Below are 20251 nucleotides of genomic sequence, written 5' to 3'. Positions count from 1 at the left end.
ATCCCCATGCTGAAAAATGGTGTTGGATGCACTTTAACTAAACATTGTTGAACAAGCTTTAAAACACCCTTGCTGCTCACTTGATACACGTGACATTGGAATCTGTTGGAGCATGGTAATTACCACACTGCCGCAGACTCAATCGAGTCTGCTCCAACACACAGTAATTACAGAATGTTGGAGCAGCCTCGCTGCAGGTGCCCTTTCTGTTTAAACCATGGATCCCTAGAAACTTGTATATCAGAATATACTCAAACATACCATTGCCTGTTACAGATTACATTTCCTTAACACAAAAAGGAGCCATTCCCTTCAACATGGAAACAGTGAGAACAGATTAATCTGCCACATTGCTCTCAACAGATGGCATACTGTAGAATTGTCCAAGACTTGCCAGCCTACTAGAATTTACTGCATTTACCCAAGTCCAATATGACCCTGAATTTAAGACTACCCTCCCCCCCATTAGATTCTGTACATGGACATTTCTTATAATTTTCCATGTATAGAATTCATGTTTAGAGGACCATCTTAAGATTTGTTCCCTCCCCTGCTGCTGTAGTAGAGAAAGCAGTGGTGCTGGGGCAGGCAATAGGGAGGAAGGTGGTAGGGGCAGATGGAGAGGGACAGGAGGTAGGCAGGTGGTGGTGGTGGGGCAAGCAGCTTGCCCTCTGTTGCCTTCCTGTCCCCAACTTGCCCTCCTGCTGCCTCCCCTCCTTGGGCCTGCTGCCCCACAGCCTCCTTTCCCTCCCCATCCTACCACTCACCCTTGTAGCATTAGCAAACTACAAGCACCAGCCAGGGGCACAGAGCATGGCCCCAGCCCAGCCAAATGTTGGTGGTGTGGTAGCTCCTGGGGGGCAGCAGGCAAGGGTGTAGGGGGCTATGGGTGAGATGGGGAGAGGAGGGCTGGGGGTCCTAAGGCTGCTTAGGGGAGAGATGGACTCTCTCTTTTTATTTGAACATAATAACCATAGCAGTAGAGTTTATGAGATCCACCTAGTTTTGCTGCCTAAGTCAGCAGAAGAGCCCTGCTTTTCTACCTAGGGTTCTAGAACTTGGCGTCCTGTCACAGAAGGCATGAAGCCTTTCAGATCATGGGATATTTTCTACACCAGACTTAGCCCTGCCAGATATTTACTTGAGCCTGACATTCTGTCACGAAGGGCATGAAGCCTTTCAGATTTCTGAATATCTTCAACACCAATCTCATCCCTGCCAGATATTTACTTCTAAATTAAGTCCCTTGTGAACAATCATGCTAGAGAGTTATCAGCACCCCAGCTTGGACCTTTCAGGTCAGCAAACAGCCATGAATGATGGATTTAAAGAATTTCCCAGGAATTTAGACTTGTGCTGCCTGGAAAAAGAGACCTTATTTGTATAAAAACTTTGCCTCTCAATCAGTCTTTCAATTTTTAACACTTTTGTGTGTCTTAAATTGGACAGCTGAGTAGAACCTCCTGCCATAGAAACAAAACATGAGAACTCAGCTTAAATAAATGAAGAGCCCACCAACAGGTTTTTAAGCTCCACACCTAAATCAGTAGCATCTTTCTTCTTTTAACATTAAACATGACATCAACATTTCGTGTAAAAATCCATTCGTATTTGGTTGTAACAGAAAACCCTGAAGTATCTGAAATTATAAAAATTAAGTAGGTGACAGTACATTTCATAACTTTCTAACAACATATAGTACCTAGCAGTCAAATTACGTCATTGATATCACTTTTTTAAAATTTAAATTACTCCTTAAATAGAATAATGGATCACGACTCCTTTTCTGACAGTCTTTAATACTTTCTATTTATGTGTTAATTTTAATGATCCAAGCTTTAGTATATGAATGATCTTTGTCAGTCTTTAATGCACTTCACTTCTTTGTGACATATACATCAAAAACTCAGGATTTATTTTTTGAATATGTAACATTTGTGTTGCTTGTAACAGACATTATCCATGCTAGGTCTGTAGTGTCATCATTTTAATGGTATACTGCATCTGAGAGAGATCATACACTATTGCACTAATGCCTCATTAAATTAATTTCCCTATAATGATTTTTTCTGTAGGGTCAAGCAACCCTACAGATTTTTTTGGCTAGGCCTGCAAAGCACTTTGGTCCCTCATAATGGGAAAGAGACCCAGGATTTCTTCTGTGAGTAGTACAATGAATTCCTTGCTCTCAGTCTCTTGTTGCTTTTCAAAAGAGTTTGTTTGGACAGCTGGCTGGGAGAACCTAGACCATTATGGTCTAATGGAAGCATTAAAAACATGGGTACCATCCTTCCAAAAATGAGGCTTTAAAATTTAGATTTGGAAGTTATCTTATTTGCTTCTGGATTTTTTTAGACTATATCATATTTTCAATCTTCTCTTCACAGCCATGAGGACTAGAAATGTAATTTTAAAAAATCTAAGATTTATGAATAATCTCCTGATCCAATAGTGGAGCTTGAAGAGACTTCATAGACATTAGGAGCTGGAAGATCGAGTCCAGCCCCCCTGCCGTAGGCAGGAAGTCTGCTGGGGTCCAATGATTCCATCAAGATAAACATCCAAATGCCCTTTGAATGAGTCCAGAGTAGTTGCTTGCATCACCTCTGGGGGGGAGTCTGTTCCAGACCCTGGACACTCAGACTATAAAGAAGTTTTTCTTTATTTCCAGTCTAAATCAGCCTTCCAGGAGTTTGTGGCTATTAGATCTTGTTATCCCTTGGTGGAGCCTGGTGAACAACTGCTGTCTCAGGTCCTGATGTACCCTCCTTATATACTTACAGGCTGCCACAAAGTTCCCCCTAAGCCTTCTCTTCTCCGGGTTGAAGAGTTCCATGTCCCTCAGCCTCTCCTCATAAGGCTTTCTCTCTTGGCCTTTGATCATACGGGTGGCTCTCCTCTGAACTCTCAAACTTATCCACATCCCTCCTGTAGTGAGGGGCTTAAAACTGGATGCAGTACTCCAGCTGCAGCCTCACTAAGGCCAAGTAGAGTGGGAGGGCGACATCCCTGGTTTTGCTTGAGATGCATCGGTGTAAGCATGTCAATGTTTAGTTTGCTTTGCTGGCCGTGGCATTGCATTGGTGGCTCATGTTCATCTTGTGGTCGATCAGGACCCCCGAGTCCCTTCCAGTCATGGTGCCAGTGAGCATAGCAGTGTTGAGTCTAAGTATGATGTTGGTTTTTCCTCCCAAGTTGCAGCACCCTGCCCTTCTCTATATTGAATCCATCAGGTTTTGGTCCGCCCACCTTGCAAGCATACCCACGTTGGTCTGTCTCCCCAGCCTGTCCTCCAGTGTGACTGCCTTCCCCCATAGTTTAGTGTTGTCTGCAAACTTTGCTAGTCTGCATCTGACTCCCAAATCTAGACCATTAATAAAGATGTTGAAGAATGCTGGCCTGAGTACTGAGCCCTGAGGGACTCCACTGCTCATGTCATGCCAAGTTGATTTGCTCCCATCAACTGGTACTCTTTGGGTCTGACCCCGGAGCCAGGTCCCCAGCCATCAGATTGTGAGATGGTCGAGGCTGCGGTTCCCCACTTTAACCATGAAGACAAAATGGGAGTCAAAGGCTTTCTTGAAATCCAGATATATGACATCAACCTCGTCTCCCTTGTCTAGGCAATGCATCACCTGGTCATAAAAGGAGACATGGTTGGTCAGGCAAGAGCTTTCAGCAACAAAGCCATGTTGGCTGCCATTCAGAAAGTTATCTTGCATTAGCCTGTTGCTGATAGATCCCTTGATGATTTTCTCCAAGATCTTTTCAGGGATGGACTTCAGACTGATTGTCCTATTATTCCCTGGATCTTCCCACCTTCCTTTCTTGAAGATTGGGACTACATTGGCTCTTTTCCAGTCATCCAGTACCTCACCTGAGCGCCACAGATTCTCAAATCTCTTTGCCATGGGGCATGCTCTGATGTCCACCAGCTCCTTCAAGGGTCTTGGGTGCATTCCATCCAGGCCTGCAGACTTATGGATGTCTAGCCTCTCAAAGTGTTCTCTCACTTGATCTGTGTCAATTGTGGGCCCATCTCCCACTCTCTGTCTGATAGTGTGACCCTCTTGGGCAGATGGAAAACTGATGCAAAGTTCTCATTTAGGAGATGGGCTTTTCCTTGGGCGTCAGATGTCGGCTGCCCCATTTGGTCTCTCAGGGGTCCAACGATGCCTTTGATCTTTCTCTGGCTTCTCACATATCTGAAGAAGGACTTTTTTTATCCTTCATTCTGGTGGCTAGTCTGAGTTTGGTTTTTGCCTGGCTTTTCTGGACCGGTCTTCACAGGTGCGGGCAACTGCTGAGTAGTCCTCCCTGGTGATGATTCCTGCTTTTCATCTGGTGTAGGCTTCTCTTACGTTTCAGGAGGCCCAAAAGTTCCCTGTTTAGCCAAGGGAGCTTCCCTGCCTGCTGACTGCATTTCCTGTGGGACTGGATGGCCTTCCCTTGCATTCGAGGATTGTGTTCTTAAGAAATAACCATTCCTCATGGATTCCCCTTTCTGGGGGGCCATGGTCTCTTAATGCCTGACTGACCAGTCTCCTGAGTTTGTGAAAGTCAGCCTTTCCAAACTTAAAGATTTCTGTTTTACTGAGGGATTTACCTGCCCTGCGTTAGACAGAGGAAGTGATCAGTTCATGGTCATTGTCACCTAGCTTCCCCTCAATCCTCAGATCGCTCACCAGATCATCCCCTCAGAAATAGATGATGTCATGATACACTCAACACTGTAAAATTCAGTAACATTGCACAATGGGGTACCAATGGGAACCTGTCTCCTACTGTTCAACATTACAGTAGTCTAGGTGACCCTGCCTCCTCTGCACCCCCATGTGAACTTGATCTAGGGTCTTCAAAATGTAAACAGAGGAACACTCTATAAGGAGGTTAAAACTTATCTGTGGAAGAGGCAAAGGTTTCTCATAGATAAATTCATAGATATAGGGTCGGAAGGGACCTTGCAGATCTTCTAGTCTGGCCCCCTGCCCTGGGCAGAAGAGAAAACTGGGCTCAAATGACCCCAGCTAGGTAATCATCAAGCCTCCTCTTAAAGACCCCCAAGGTAGGAGCCAGCACTGCTTCCCTTGGAAGTTGGTTCCAGATCCTACCCACCCTGACTGTGCAGTAGTGCCTCCTGATGTCTAGTCTGAACCTACTGTCTAACAACTTATGGCCATTATTCCTTGTTACTCAGGGGAACAAGGTCTCTCCCATTCCCTGCTGGTCTCCCCTAGTAAGTTTATAGATGGCCAGCAGGTCCCCTCTCACCCTTCTCTTGTGAAGGCTGGACAGGTTCAGGTCCCATAGCCTCTCCATATAGGGTCTGCCCTGCTATCCCAAGATCATATGAGTGGCCCTCCTTTGGGCCCTCTCCATGTTGTCCACATCCCCCCTAAAGTAAAGCACCCAGAACTGGATGCAGTACTCCAACTGCAGCCTGACCAGTGTTGCATACTTGGGGAGGATCACCTCCTTGGCCCTGCTTGTGATGCATCTGTGGATGCACGACAAGGTGCGGTTAGCCCTACTGACTGTGTCCTTGCACTGGCGGCCCATGTTCAGCTTGGAATTGATAATGACTCCAAGATCTCTTTCTGCCACTGTGCTTTCAAGAAGAGAGTTCCCCAGCCTATAGGTTTTCTGCTGGTTCTTACTGCCCAAGTGCAGCACCCTACACTTGTCAGTATTGAATCCCATCCTATTCTGAATTGCCCACCCCTGTAACATGTCCAGATCCAGCTGTATCCTGTCCCTCCCTTCTAGCATGCCCGCCTCACCCCAAATCTTGGTGTCGTCTGCGAATTGGAACAGGGGTGCTTTTCACCCCCTCGTCCAAGTTGCTAATAAAGAAATTGAACAGTGCAGGCCCAAGGACCTGGTCCTTGGGGACTCCACTGCTCACATTCCCTCCAGGTCGAATAGGACCCCTCCATCAGAGTGAGTCCAAAACTGAAGTGAACTCCCTTAGGAACTCACGATCATCACAAGTGTCACTGCCTTCTGCTCCAAATCCAAGGTCCTCTAGCAACATGTTAATTTATTAAAAAAATAACCATTCCAACCACCAGAAACAAAAATACCTTAAAATCTTCCCAAGCATAATGCTCTATTAGTGTGTACTTTCTGCCCTGAGGAGAGAATGAGAGAACAGACTCTTGTCGGCTCTCTATCCTGACCTGGATCTCAAGTACTGGAAATGACAAAAGATATATCTGGTGTAAATCACATTGCTTAATGCACTACTGACAATTGTTCAAAAACATTGAATGAGTGAATACACTGAATGTGGAGAGGTATCAAAGATAATGACTGTTGAGTGGATTGGACAAGCATGATTTCAGAATGAAGTTTATCAGATTTGACTTGCTGTGCATGAGCTAGGCCATGATTGTTCCCCCTCACATGGACTGAGAGCGGGTAGACAAGGATGAAAGTCCATAAAATGTGTTCATGCTTCCATCGTGACCTGGATCTTCAGTACTGGGAGAAACAAACAGTCTTCCGACAGGTGGTAGGTAGCCCCAAATCCTTTTACTGTGATGCTGTTACACAATATAAGGTGCAGTAACACATAAAAAAGACAGGCGGGGATTCATTCTCTAAGCCAGGAGCTGTCAACCAGGGGTATGTTTGCAAGGTCTTAGTGGGTATGTGGGGACAGGCTGGGATGCAGCACTACCACCCTGTGCTACTGTCTCAGAGGAGCAGTGCTGGACCAGGACAGCAGCAGGGCCACACGGACACTCTGCTGTGCTGCTCGTCACCCTCCACCCCATTTGGCATCCAGCTGCTTGCCATCCTCCCTGGGGGTACACTTACTAAAAAGGGGGCCACCGGGGATGCACATTAAACCAGGTTGAAAACCCCCGCTTTAAGAGCTTAATGAGTATTATACTGGAGATCTTTTTAATGGATATAGACTCCAGTAAACATTGAATATACCAAAATGAATAACTTCTCAATAGCTGAAAGCATTAAGAGTATGACCCAACATCTAGCAAAGCTTATAGACGGTTTACTTTTGATTTCATAGTTTCATAGTTGGTAGGGTCGGAAAGGACCTGAGCAAGTCATCAAGTCTGACCCCCTGCCATGGGCAGGAAAGAATGCTGGGGTCAAATGACCCTGGCTAGGTGTCTATCTAGCCTCCTTTTGAAGAGCACCACTTCCCTTGGAAGTTGGTTCCAGATCCTAGCCATCCTGACTGTGAAGTAGTGCCTCCTGATGTCTAGTCTGAATCTACTCTCCATCAACTTATGGCTGTTATTCCTCATTACTCCTGGTAGTGCTTGGGGGAACAGGGACTCTCCCATTGCCTGCTGGTTCCCCTTGGTCAGTTTGTAGATGGCCACCAGATCCCCTCTCAACCTTCTCTTGTGAAGGCTGAACAGGTTCAGGTCCCGTAACCTCCCCTCGTAGGGCTTGCCCTGCTGCCCTGTGATCATGTGACTGGCCCTCCTCTGGACCCTTTCCATGTTGTCCACATCCCTCCTGAAGTGCAGCACCCACAACTGGATGCAGTACTCCAACTGTGGCCTGACCAGTGTCCTATAGAGGGGTAGGATCACCTCCTTGGACCTGCTCGTGATGGATGCATAACAAGGTGCGGTTAGCTTTCCTGACCGCATCCCCACATTGGCGGCTTATATTCATCATTGGAGTCTTTAATGACTCCAAGATCCTTTTCTGCCTCTGCTGATGAGAAGGGAGTTCCCCAGCCTGTAGGTATGCTACTGGTTCTTTCTCCCCAGGTGCAGTACCTTGCACCTTGTCAGTATTGAAGCCCATTCTGTTCTCATCCGTCCACCCTGTAACCTGTCCAGATCTGATTGCATCCTGTCCCTTTCCTCTAGTGTGCCCACTTCTCCCCACATGTTAGTGTCATCTGCGAATTTGAACAAGGTGCTTTTCACCCCCTCGTCCAAGGTGCTGATAAAGATGTTGAACAGTGTGGGCCCGAGGACTGAGCCATGGGGAACCCCACTGCTCACATCCCTTCAGGTTGAAAATGACCCATCCACCACCACTCTTTGGGTGCGGTCTTCCAGCCAATTTGCGACCCATCTGACTAGGCATCGATACCACAGTCGCCTAATTTTTTAATGAGAATGGAGTGAGACACAGTGTTGAAGACCCTCCTAAAGTCCAGAAAGACTGCATCCACCGCGATACCTGTGTCCAAGGCTTTTGTGACCTGGTTGTAGAAGGCCACCAGGTTGGTCTGACAGGACCTGCCTGTAATGAACCCGTGTTGGTTGCACCTAAGCATAATCTCCCCTGCTGGTCCCTTGCAGATGTGCACCTGGATAATTTTCTCAAAGATCTTCCCCAGGACCAAGGTAAGACTAATGGGCCCATAGTGTCATGGGTCCTCCTTCCTCCGTTTTTTGAAAATGGCCCACATTGGCCCTTTTCCAGTCCTCTGGCACCTTGCCAGAGCACCATGAGTGCTTGTAAATCCATGCCAGGGGCCCTGCAATGACCTCTGCTAATTCCTTCAGCACTCTGGGGTGAAGATCATCAGGACCTGCTGGTTTGAACACGTCTAGTCCCTCCAGAAGTTCCGTGACTAGGTTCTCACTGACCCTGCGCCTGACTGCGCTTCCCTGGGTCCATCTGGGATCCCAGGGAGGGAGTGTAAAAGCAACCATAGTCTTTTAATGATGGATCTTTTAATGATGGACTTTAATGGATCCCATTGATGTCAGTCAGGATTACTGAAGATTTTTTTAAAAATACCACGGCCAAGTTACGTTATTTATCCTGTCCTCACTCATTCTCAAGACTAAATATTCAAAAACAATGGCTATTGGGGCAAATTGCTGGCAGGGTGAAAATAATATTTTGCTACAACCATAATGCTTGCTAATCCATTTACATGTGTTTGAGATGGCTGGTAACACACACACAGACACACACATGTACACACACAAAATCCAGTATTTGATAAATAAAGGAAAACACATACCTTCTTTTTAAAAAGAGTTATGATCAAATTTAGTATCCAAGCCAAGAAATTGAGGCTTTGCCTGAGTTCTAGAAAAACAATCCTTTTCCCAAAGTAAGTGCTGTCTATGTTTATCATGTACTGTAATGTGTTTTGTGCCATATATTACATTTCTTATGAAAATGGCAACATTCTCATTTAAGGCCTGATTCTGCAAAATGCTGACTACTTCCTGAAAGACTATCAGAGTACTTTTAGCTTCCACTAAGACACTTCAGTCTCTCAGGAAGCACTCAGTGTACTTCAGTATCAGCCCCTTAATGCATTACATTTAAAAGTTACATGAAGGTGGGTCCTTAACCTTTATACAGTATGTTGTAGCAGATTTCATCTTTGTTGCACCATTTTGTTTATGCTGTGGAAAAGCAGCAAAATGGTTACTCATACCTGAGGGTACTGCAGACATTCAGCTGTTAACTTGAGATCAGTTATTATACAGTGTTACATAGTGCCTTCTCTTCTTCTTCCTTGCCTGTTTGCTTCTCACATTCAGCAGTTTCCCTATTGTGTCCATTGTAGAAATACGTAAATGAATAACTTTGTTATCCACAAGGCCATTTAATGTACCCTGACTCTGAAAAAAGTTTCCTACGAAATACTGAATAACTGATTGAGATTTTTGCATTCAGTATTCTGTGATACTTTGCCACTGAAATAATAAGCTGTGCCTCTGAAAGTTTGCTTATTCTGTAGCTCTTCATATTAGGTTCTTAGATTATATTTTTATTTCAGAAAAGGGGAGAATGGAGTATTATCAGAGTATTATTAATTTAAAATGTATTATGTACACTTACAGCACTGTAGAAATGTCTCTGTTTTCTGCCCAAAAGCAGCATCAGTAAATTTGGAATGCCTTGTACTGTTATTAGAACATAGAATATTGTCATTACAATTATTTTTCTTACGTACAGTGATTCTGATCATATTTTCACAGCAATGATGATAGGGTGATAGATTATTCAAGGTTCTAAAGATTGTGGGGCCACACTTATTAATCCCATATGAAGAAAAAGAGAATCAAAGGTATTTTAATGTCTTTTTATAAAAATAATGAAATCACTATCAGTTTAAAAAGACAGAATTATATTCTTACACCCTGAAGGCTGCACAAAAGAGAGCTTCTCTCTAATAATATGAAAGTGCCCAAAGTAGATCAGACATGGAGAAGATGCATTAACATATTTGTAAAGGAAAAGTACTCTTTCTTGGCTTTTGTGGCTCATATATGCCATAATGCTACAGTGTTTTACAGTCGTTGCATTGTCCATTAGTGCAAACATGTCCAGATGAATTCAGCGTTTAATGTTAAAAATCTTATAACATGCCAGTTTGATTTGTAGCCCTTCATATCATAGAATGCTAATTAAAATCATATTTTTGCATATGTCATGCCTTTCATGTACATATGCAAATAGATTCTATTGCCTTTCAGCTATTAGTAATTAACTTTATGAAGGACAGCTGTAATACATAATTAACAAAAATGTTTGCAAGCCCTTTTCACACTGAAAGTTACAGCAGTAAAATTTTTGCTTATCAAGAGAACCATTTTAGTTTGAAGCTTGAGTCTGATATCTAAATTGTTTGAAGCAGTCACATGATATAATTAAATTGATGTTACGGTGTTATCAGTGGAGGAATGGTACTCGATAGGCTTCTATCTATTTCATTATATATGTCATCAAAATTAAATTAAATGAACTGTTTTTTGTTTTGAATGAGGCATAATGCCAGGTAATATATTTTGTTGTTGTTGTTATTGATGCCTTGGTGCCAGTTTGAACCAAATTCCTGTTTACAATATAATCACAAACATCTGCTCCATGTTCTGGTCCCCCTCCCCACCCCCATTCACAAAAAGATACTGTAGCACTACAAGGTTTCTTAATTTTGCCTGTGAAGCTTTTTAAATAATGAATACATTAAAGATTGACCAGACACAAATACTGATTAGAAGGGCATGATCCCATTGTACTTGTTCATGCTGCATTTTTATTGAAGTCAGTGGTGCTGCTCATGTGAAAAAGGCGTGTAGGATGGGGCTCTTTAAAATTAAATAATTGAAGATGGAACTGTAATTAGCCCAACAAAATAAAATTTAGTTTTCAGGACAGTACAGAATGTTTTAAATAGCTGATTTTTTTTCTGATTATTTTAATCTGTTTCTATCTAAGAAAACCCCCAAGTTTCTGTAAGTCAGTATCTGTCATCACGTGATACACCATCACATTCAAAGGAGGTTATCTAAACTTAAGGTTACCTTTGTTGAATTTGTGTTGCAATAAAATGCGCTGAAAGTGCATGCTTAAGGAAAGAAAAACACCCATTTTGTTTTGGTAAAGCCCATCAAAATTCAACTTTTTTTTTTTTTTTTTTTAGGGTGGCATTTGTGATGAAGAAACACCTAAATACTCACTTACTGGGCAAGCATGGCCTTGGTACACCAAAAGAAAGGTAAAATACAATTTATTTCTATTTTATAAAATAAGTCGGTAAATACGAAAATATTTTTAAAATGTATTTTTGAATTTGAATTGTAGTAGCACTAACGCACATGGACACAAACTCACAACATGCCTATAGAAGAACTGACCATGATTTCCTGGCCCACCCATACTACCCACTGAAAATTACAAGGACTTCTGCATGTTTAAAGAATATAGACTTGGGCTGTCTGACCCATATTTTAGTAAAGCAGTTAAGTGACTGCTTAACCTTAGAGGTTATTAAGTCTTACTGACTTCAGTGAGAGCAGACATACTTAACTGCTTTACTTTATGGCCTTATTAAATTGGCATTGGCTACGATTGGGTGAGATGTTCCAATTACATTTATAATGATATTAGAGCTAGGCCCAGGCAATCCAAGACTGAAACAAAACATCCTGGGTTTTGCTTCTGGATTTGGTGCTCTTACATTGCTGAAATATTTTACATCGTAAACCAAAAACCTGTTTTTTCATTTCCTAAAGTCAAAACCACGAGATGACTGTTGATCTAAACTGCAGATCTCCTTGATTTCCTCAGAATGCTGAAGAGGCGAGAAGAGGAATTTAGTCCATGTGTTCTTTTTGGATGGTCTATTTAAGTTGGGGTTTTTTTAAAACAAATGTATTTTCTCTGTTTTAACTGTCATACAGTGCTTTATTTTTTAAAATATAGCCAGGACTATACTGCATTACCGGGTCATCGCATGAAGGATTTGCTACATGTTTATAAACCTGTTTTGCATCATAGCTAATCCCACTTGTGAATCTCAGTAGCTTTTTAAGTAACAAGGAAGTTTACTTCTGAAATCATCTAATTAAATAACTTCTAATATTTACCAGCTTGGATCCAGAATACAAATAGTTGTCATCAATGTAATATTTCAGTTACGAGGCTTTTTGCATTCTAGATATTTCATGTATTTATGGCGTAACATGAAAAAGTTAGTTTTGACACCACAGTGGTAAATCATAAACAGACTAGAGAAATCTTAGAGAGGTACAGCTGGAAACGACCTGCATAGGTCATCTAGTCCAATCCCCTGCCTGAGGCAGGACTATCCCTCTCCAAACCAACCTATACAAATCCATTGTCTAACCTCTTCATGAAATTACCATCTACCCTGACACAGCACAAGACACAACTTTGAGGCAGGAAGTCATATAGGTACTTTTCTTAAACAGTGAACATACCAAACAATATTTTAGTTGTTATTCCAAGTTTTAGTGGATGATAAATTCTTAATAGTATTTGAATATTATTATTGTTTTAATAGTATTTACAGCTATGTAATACAGATGTATTTATTTTTAAAGCCAGAAAGAAAAAATATACTCTGTGAATAGATATAAATTTTGGAAGGATCATAGAAGAAACTTGGTCAATGATGAGATGCCTAGAACAGCAAAATTCAGGAAATCTTTGCCTTTGATAATACCCTAGGTATCTGGTTTTTGTTATGAAGTTTATGCTGTGACATATTTTAATTAAGGAATGGTGTCATCTTTAACAGAGGCCTTGCAGTTGCCATTTTGATTTATTTCTACTGTAGATAGTCTCCCATGTCTGTTTTTCTAAACCACTAAAAAAACCTCATTTTCTTACTAGAATATTGAACTTGTTAATATTTGTAGGGGTTGCAGAACTTATGCCAAGCTCTTTCTTAAGGTATTACTTGTGTATGTTGTTCTTTTGATCATGAGCATTTTAAAACAAAAAGCAGTCAAACCTTTAAGATACAAGTAGAAGATTTCCTCTTCAAAAGGAGCAAAATAAAAGGTAGCTATAAATTTCCTAGGTCAGTACAAAATTTCACACGTCCGTGTTTTGTTCAAATCCTGCTTTATAACTTCAGAAATGGAAGTGGATCAGGTCTTTTTTTTTTCTTTTTTCCCATGAGTTCACCACACTTTACTTTTCAGGTAACCTTACTGTAGAGTACAAAATTAACAGATTATTTTTTTAGCATGCACATGTGTTGTATGAATAAAAATATACATATTTTATGGTTTTGTCCCTTTAGGTATTTAAGCCTTTTACAAAGTTTCCTGCACTAATTAGTTAAACAGAAATTAGTTACAGTGCAATTACTTCAAGAATGTTCAGAGTTCCTGTTTTATCTGGAATTTAAAAAAAACAAAGGATAAAACCATTGCAGGTACATTTTATATATAAACAACCAATATAAACAGTATGTTCATGAACATGCACACATATGTATATACATACACATAAATGTATGCATGTATGTTTCAGGAATATATGTATATAATGTTGAAAAGTGCTTTGTTTTCATGGTTTATGGTTTCATCAAAATCACTCTTTACAAATAGGTCCTTCTTTAAGGTGCACTTACTGTATAATCATTATAAATACTCTATAGAAAGAACTTACTTTACCCTTATGTTCAATAAAGTATCCACATAACAGATACCCAAATATACTATTTGAGCCTGAGAGGCATATTTTAGTGATCACCATCTCAAATGAATTCTTAAAGCAAATAGCTGCTATAATCTCAACCAGTGTCTGTCTTTTTTTTCTCCTGAAGTCCTCCTAGATGCTTCTGTTCCTTGCTGCCTTTACCACCCCCACCCCCCCCAATCTCTTCCTGCATTCCTCAAAGGCTTTTTGAATCATCAGCCAGTTCAGGGTTGTAAGAGAATGATGTGATGTGTTCCCACCCGTCACAGGCTTAGCGAGCTGCTTTCACAGCACTCCAAGCCCTTGCTGCCCTGAGAGCAAAGAACCAAGCTCAGGACAGTAACCCCTATGTCCCAGCTGGTAGCGTACTATGCTGCAGCTATAACCCCCAGGCCAGAATAAACAAGTGATTTTTGAGTGACTTATCTTCTCTTCTTTGGCAATCCCTTATTCTGTCTTTGAATATTTCTTGTCCGCAATACCTTTTTTATCTGGCACTTCCTCTTAATCTACAGCAACATTGAGTAGTAGTGGCAGGACCACAACAGCAATATAATTTCCCAGTAGCAGTCCCTTGCTGGTGATGGCTAAGATTTAAGCACTGTAATCTAGTACAATAAATGCCGAAACATTGCTCTTTTTTTCTTTTGACTTTTTTGGTTCTTTTCAGGGGGAGCTTGATGTCTTTTAATGGCTTTAGGAACCAAATAAATACTTCATCAGCATGTTGAACCATCACTTTGTGCATAACTGTACTCTAAATTAAGTTACATAGTTTTCTTACCTATTTAAAACATTAATGCCTTGACTATAATTTTGCAAGCTTGCTACATTTTAATTTCTCTAGGACAATATAATCAGTTTATTCTTTATGTTTTGAATTTGATTCTGCCCTCTGATGCTCTGCATATTATAGCAAATACTAATAGAAGTTAGCTAAATAGGCTGTGACAATTAAATTAATAATGCATTTTGTTTGCAAGTGTTTAGTCTTTGTGGTTTGACTGATATATGCAAAGATGGTAATTTATTAAAAGTAAATTCATGTAATTGTACTACAGAGTTTGATGGACCAAAAAAAGTTGTCAGCATAGCTATCATCAAAAACAGAAAACTGAAATAAGTTCAAAAGGGTACATTGAAAAAAATGCTAAAATATTGCGCACCCTAGGAAGTTGGTGGTCTTTTTACAAACTTCTTAACAAAGTGTTTTTATGGCAGTGTGACAGCTCTGAGACAAAGAAAAGCTTTCACAAACTATTGAAGCATTTCTGACCTATTGCAACTTAATCTCTGCTGCGTCACATTCTCCATAAGTATTATTCTCCTATAGGATGCAAGAAATGAAGATGCCTTGGAGGCTTTGTACAGTATATGCTTATGCAAATTTGGGAAGTAATCATAATCCATAATAAAACTGTTACTAAAGTATTGTAATGTGGATGGTATTTGAAGATACAATCTATTTAATAGAAAAAAACAAAAAAATTACCATGGTTAAAACAGAAGTTAGAAATGATGCATCTTACACCATAATGCTTGTGCATTTCAACAGAAATACTGTCTAGTTTGTTACGGACATTATCAGAGAATAAATCAGAAACAGAACTTACTTTTGCACAAAATGTCCTTTAAGGTATTTTTTTTTCATGTTGTAGAACTGTGATAGTGATTTATTGTCAGCTTGAATGCGTCTCAGAACTGACACGTTATACACTAAGTTCAAGGCCACTGCATATGTGGTAGTTCAGCATTCTCTGTCTTCATGGGACTATAACTATATCTTATTGACAAGAAAAAATATTTCGCTACACTTTGACTGTATTTAGGAGACAGTGGGTATGTCTACACGTTTATTAATGTTCTGTAGCTACAGCGCATTAAGTTTAGTACTTGGTTAACCAAGTATTAAATCAATGTGCAGTAGCTTGTGCTACTCCGCAGTAGTGGCAGTACACAGGTTTTTAGTGACGCTTATTACACGGTAGCCTAATATTACTGTGCAGTTGTAGTTTTTGCCTGGCACGTTACTGTGCAGTGTTATTTGGCTACTGCGCAGTTAGTGTATTTTGTAAATGCACCTAGTGTAGTGTAATGAAAAGGGAAGATCCAGTACAATGATGGTGTTGGGTTAAATTTTTTTTTAACCCAACTTCTAATATCATACTAAAATCTCTGTCCTAGTAGCACCTCATTGAAAATGTCCGTTTCACTTACCTGAATATGTATATGTGTACATTCGCATGTGCACACATGCGTACCTACATGCGCGCACATGTGCACACACACACACACTCTCCTCCCCACTTTGTGAAAGAGAGAAGCAGTTACTACATAACATGCTTGTATGTGTATTGGCTCTTGCGATCATAAAATCGCCTTGTGAATTTTAAAGAATGAGTTGCTTTATGAGTAGTTTACTGGCTTAATGGAACGGTTCACATACAAAATGGTTGTATAACTAGAGCCTGTATTTCTAAGAATCTTTTGTAGGCACCATTGAAAAGATGTATATTTTGTTTGGTTGTTCTTGGATTCCAAATATTAGGATACAATGGAAATATTTGTAAGAGGGTTGGGTGTTATTAAAAGTTAATCTTCACCCCAAATTACTGAAGTATTTGCAACAACTAAGTTATTTGAACTTTGAAGTTCAAGGAAATACTGCAGTACTCCTCTTTGATTTACTGGGGGGAATTTTGTCTAGAAAAGGTCTATATGTTCTGTTTACTGACCCTATGCCCAATCTGTAAAATAGAAAGATGTCATTACAGTTGAACTATTACAATCACTGTCATCACTGGTAGCCTTCGATATTAAGATCTCAGTAGGTTGTTAATAAAATGTGTAGGAATCTGGCCGTTCCAAAAAGAAATGTATCCTTCAGGATATTTAAAATTGTATGCCTTGGCATAATTGTTATGGCTAGCAACATCTATGGGTTTCAAATTATCTACAGTTGAACTGAAAGACTGTATCATGTTTTCAATATGCAAGCACCTTTTAATAAACATCCTATAAATAAATGTTCATTACTGTCTTATCTGCAGTCTAAATATCCTGACATATTTTTGCAGTAATGGTGCAAGGTAATATACTTTAAAATTCAGGAGTTTATTTGTTTTGCATTGATGCTCTTGTTTTTAACTTAGGATAATCTCAGTCCTGCCATCGTTAACTGCCTGAGTCGTGGTACATTTTGGAGAATGAGCTACTATTATGTATGTTCAATATCAGATATCCTAAAATATGCAAGAATATTTGCGACGTATTGGAGGGTATGATTAAGATCTAAGAGATAAAAGCTTTCAAAATGATGAATGTGGTTTTGGTGAAACAAACTAAATATTAAGGGAGGAGTCCAGCTGAAATTTCATGCATGCTTGGAAAAATTCACTCCTCGCTATTTTATAATTAAATATCAATGACCCGGGTGTTTCCATTTTGAATATAAAAGGAGAATTGAATGAAGTACTTCAGCCCAAGTCTTCTAATTCATTGAAACAGTTACTCATCCTCTGAACCACTCCTCCTCCTTTGGAGACATCAAATCTGGCAATAACAATGTGATGCAACCTTATGCACCACTTTCTATACTTCATAACTTGACTACATAATCCTTTAATATCTGATCAGCAGATCATCTAGTCCAACATGCTGTCTTCTCCGTGACAGCATGCTGTTTTCTCAGTGACCAATAGTGAAACAGTGTCATACATTACACCTTGGAGGGAGTTATACCTCCTCATGTCAGACATACGTATCTGTACTGGGGGGGCTATGCATGAAAAAAAGTGTTGTTCCTTATGGCTTCCATTGATAACATTATGCCATCCTTAAGCGCAAATGTTTGATTGCAGTGGGCAATCAAATTATGGTAGATTGCATTATAGCCCATGTTAATGCTCATGGAGATGCACATTCCTGTTTAAAAAGCCAACAACAGTATCTCAATAATCTGAAGCAGTGAATTCCAAAGATTTCTGTGGAAAGAGTTCTGCTGACCACTTTCTGCTGATCACTGGCCTCGCCTCATATTACAAGGGTGGCCAAAATACAGCCTGCAGGCTGGATCCAGCCTTCAGACTAATTTTATCCAGCCCATGGCTGCCCCAGTGGCACTCTGCATGGGGCCAAGCCCTGCCTTCACTGGCTCTGCACCCACTGACAGCACTGCCCTGCCAGCACACACAGCTTCCTGATGACTGCCCAGATATTGCTCAGCTCCTCCCACCTCCAACAGCTCTTCCTCTTGCCCCAGCTGTACTGCTTGGGGGAAGTGGTGGTGGCTGCATGCATCAGATGACCAGCCAGGTGTGGTGGGGTGGCGGGGGAGCTGCAGCTGGCTGGTCTTGGCTCAGCGCATGGGTCTTCAGATCCCAATTGCCTTCTACTCACTCCACCCACCTAGCATCATGAGCAGTCACCTGCCAACACCCAAGTGGGTGGAAGGTGGCCAACAGCTGGAGGTGGAGTCCCACATGCTGGGGACCTGCTGTCCAGCTGCAGCTTCCCCTTCCCACCTGGCTGGGCATGTGGTGCCTGGCACACATCCCCATGGCTGCTACCGCTTCTCAGGGGCAGGAGAAAGAGGAGGCACTGGAGGTGGAGAGAACTGACCAGTACCTGGGCTTTGAAAATGTATGCTAGAAGTGACTTTCTGTTGGCTGGAGGAGAGAGAACTGAGTTTGTGAGCATCAATTCAAAATTCAAAATGTGCATGAAGTTTCATATAAATATGAAATTTGGAGTAACTATCTAAACAAAATACACCAAATTTGGCAAATAATTCCTTCTCAGAATAATTATCTAGAATAGTTATAATTAGGCTTTTTTGGCCTGTACTCTGTTAAGCTGAATGGAGTTTGCCTACATTGCTTCAGTCTGTCTTCTGTAAAGGAAGAAAATACTGTGCAGGGTGTTTGTTTACATTTCAAATGTTTTGTTCAGAGAGGGAAAAAAATCAACATTTTGTCTAAATGTAAGAATTTAGATTTGTAGAGAAAAAATGTCTAAAAAGCAAGCAATTTTTCTCTTGCTTCCAGTTATTTGTTCCTCCCATAAATATGGCAAGCAACTTGTAAAGATGATATGGTTTGGGGAAAAAATCTAAAATGAGTCTGTTTGAGCTGTAAGGTTGCTATTCAGACATGTTAGATGTTTTGGAAATTCCTGTGTCTAGCTGCCTGTCTTCCTTTTGGGAAGAACTGAGCTATATTCATTATGGAGAGAGAGAAAACTTGATGCGTACTGGCCCTAATGAGTATCTTAACTGATTTTAAGCATCATAACAAGGTGTAAATTAATGAGCTTGATGTATTCACAAACAGCCAAGTACTATATAGAGTTTAGATTGTTAGCTTGATTAAGTTCTGTATGTTAACAGCTTGCGTTGATGGGTGGGCTTTGTCAACATTACAAGTACAGCATGGGTACAACACAGCAAGTACAGCTTAAGGCAGGGGTGGGCAATTATTTTGGGCAGAGGACCACTTGGACTGAGGACTGAGTTTTGGCAAGCCATTGAGGTCTGCATGATAGACCGCCACGGGCAGATAAATATTAATTTTCTTAAATTTTTAAGGGCCCCATGGGCCAGATAGAATGGCCTGGTGGGCCACATCTGGCCCCCGGGCCATATTTTGCCCACCCCTGGCTTAAGGGCTCAGTTCTGGCATTTGTCATGGTTGCCAAATAAGACTCAGTATCTGGTTATAGTAGCCCACTCACAGGCTAGCTGATCATGAACTTCTGTTTCTTGTACCAGGAGACAAGTAATCTGTACCAGTCCAGTATTCAGCACAGATTGCATTCCATTAGAAGTTGATTTGGCTGTGCAAGCTGATAGAGTAAGAGTAGGGATGTGGATATGACTCTACTTCTGCTTACCTAAACACAGGGAAAGCATCAGTCCCATCAAGGCTGCTCCCTACTTCTCATATCCATGTTTATGTAAATACATATAGTGATGTACTTTATGGCATTTAGGGATTTAAAATGTTCCATGTCACGAGTGGAATCATGACTCTTAGCTTTGATCAGCATATAAAATACGACAGAGATATTTATAGAGTGCATTGTAAAAGAAATAGAAACGTAATCTCTTGACAGAGCAGCGATGAAATATTTTCCATATATTTTGCAGCAATGTGGAGTACTTTGTGGACTTTGGAGCTGAATGTAGAAAACTGGCAAACAATGTATTGAAGTAGAAGCTTTACTGTAAGGTCAGCTCCTAGTATGAAACCATATATTTTAATACAGTTTTACGAAGTCAGTGTGTCATCAGGACTATTTTTCTGTTTTTCAGCAGGTTGACAACTTAAGTAGA

The 20251-nt window shown here is 40.9% G+C and overlaps 1 protein-coding gene across 1 annotated transcript in view; it reads left to right on the top strand.

Annotated features, from left to right (window-relative positions):
- ZNF407 (zinc finger protein 407) overlaps positions 1 to 20251 on the top strand; it is a 468516-nt gene that overhangs the window by 187217 nt on the left and 261048 nt on the right. Inside the window, 1 exon segment of the mRNA XM_090039571.1 lies at positions 11390 to 11464. Coding sequence (XP_089895697.1) covers positions 11390 to 11464 — 75 coding nt within the window.

This window comes from Crocodylus siamensis, chromosome 3 (assembly GCF_052110815.1).
Source record: "Crocodylus siamensis isolate JL-2025a chromosome 3, ASM5211081v1, whole genome shotgun sequence".
Classification (NCBI taxonomy): Eukaryota; Metazoa; Chordata; order Crocodylia; family Crocodylidae; genus Crocodylus; species Crocodylus siamensis.
This window is presented reverse-complemented; position numbering and strand designations above follow the sequence as displayed.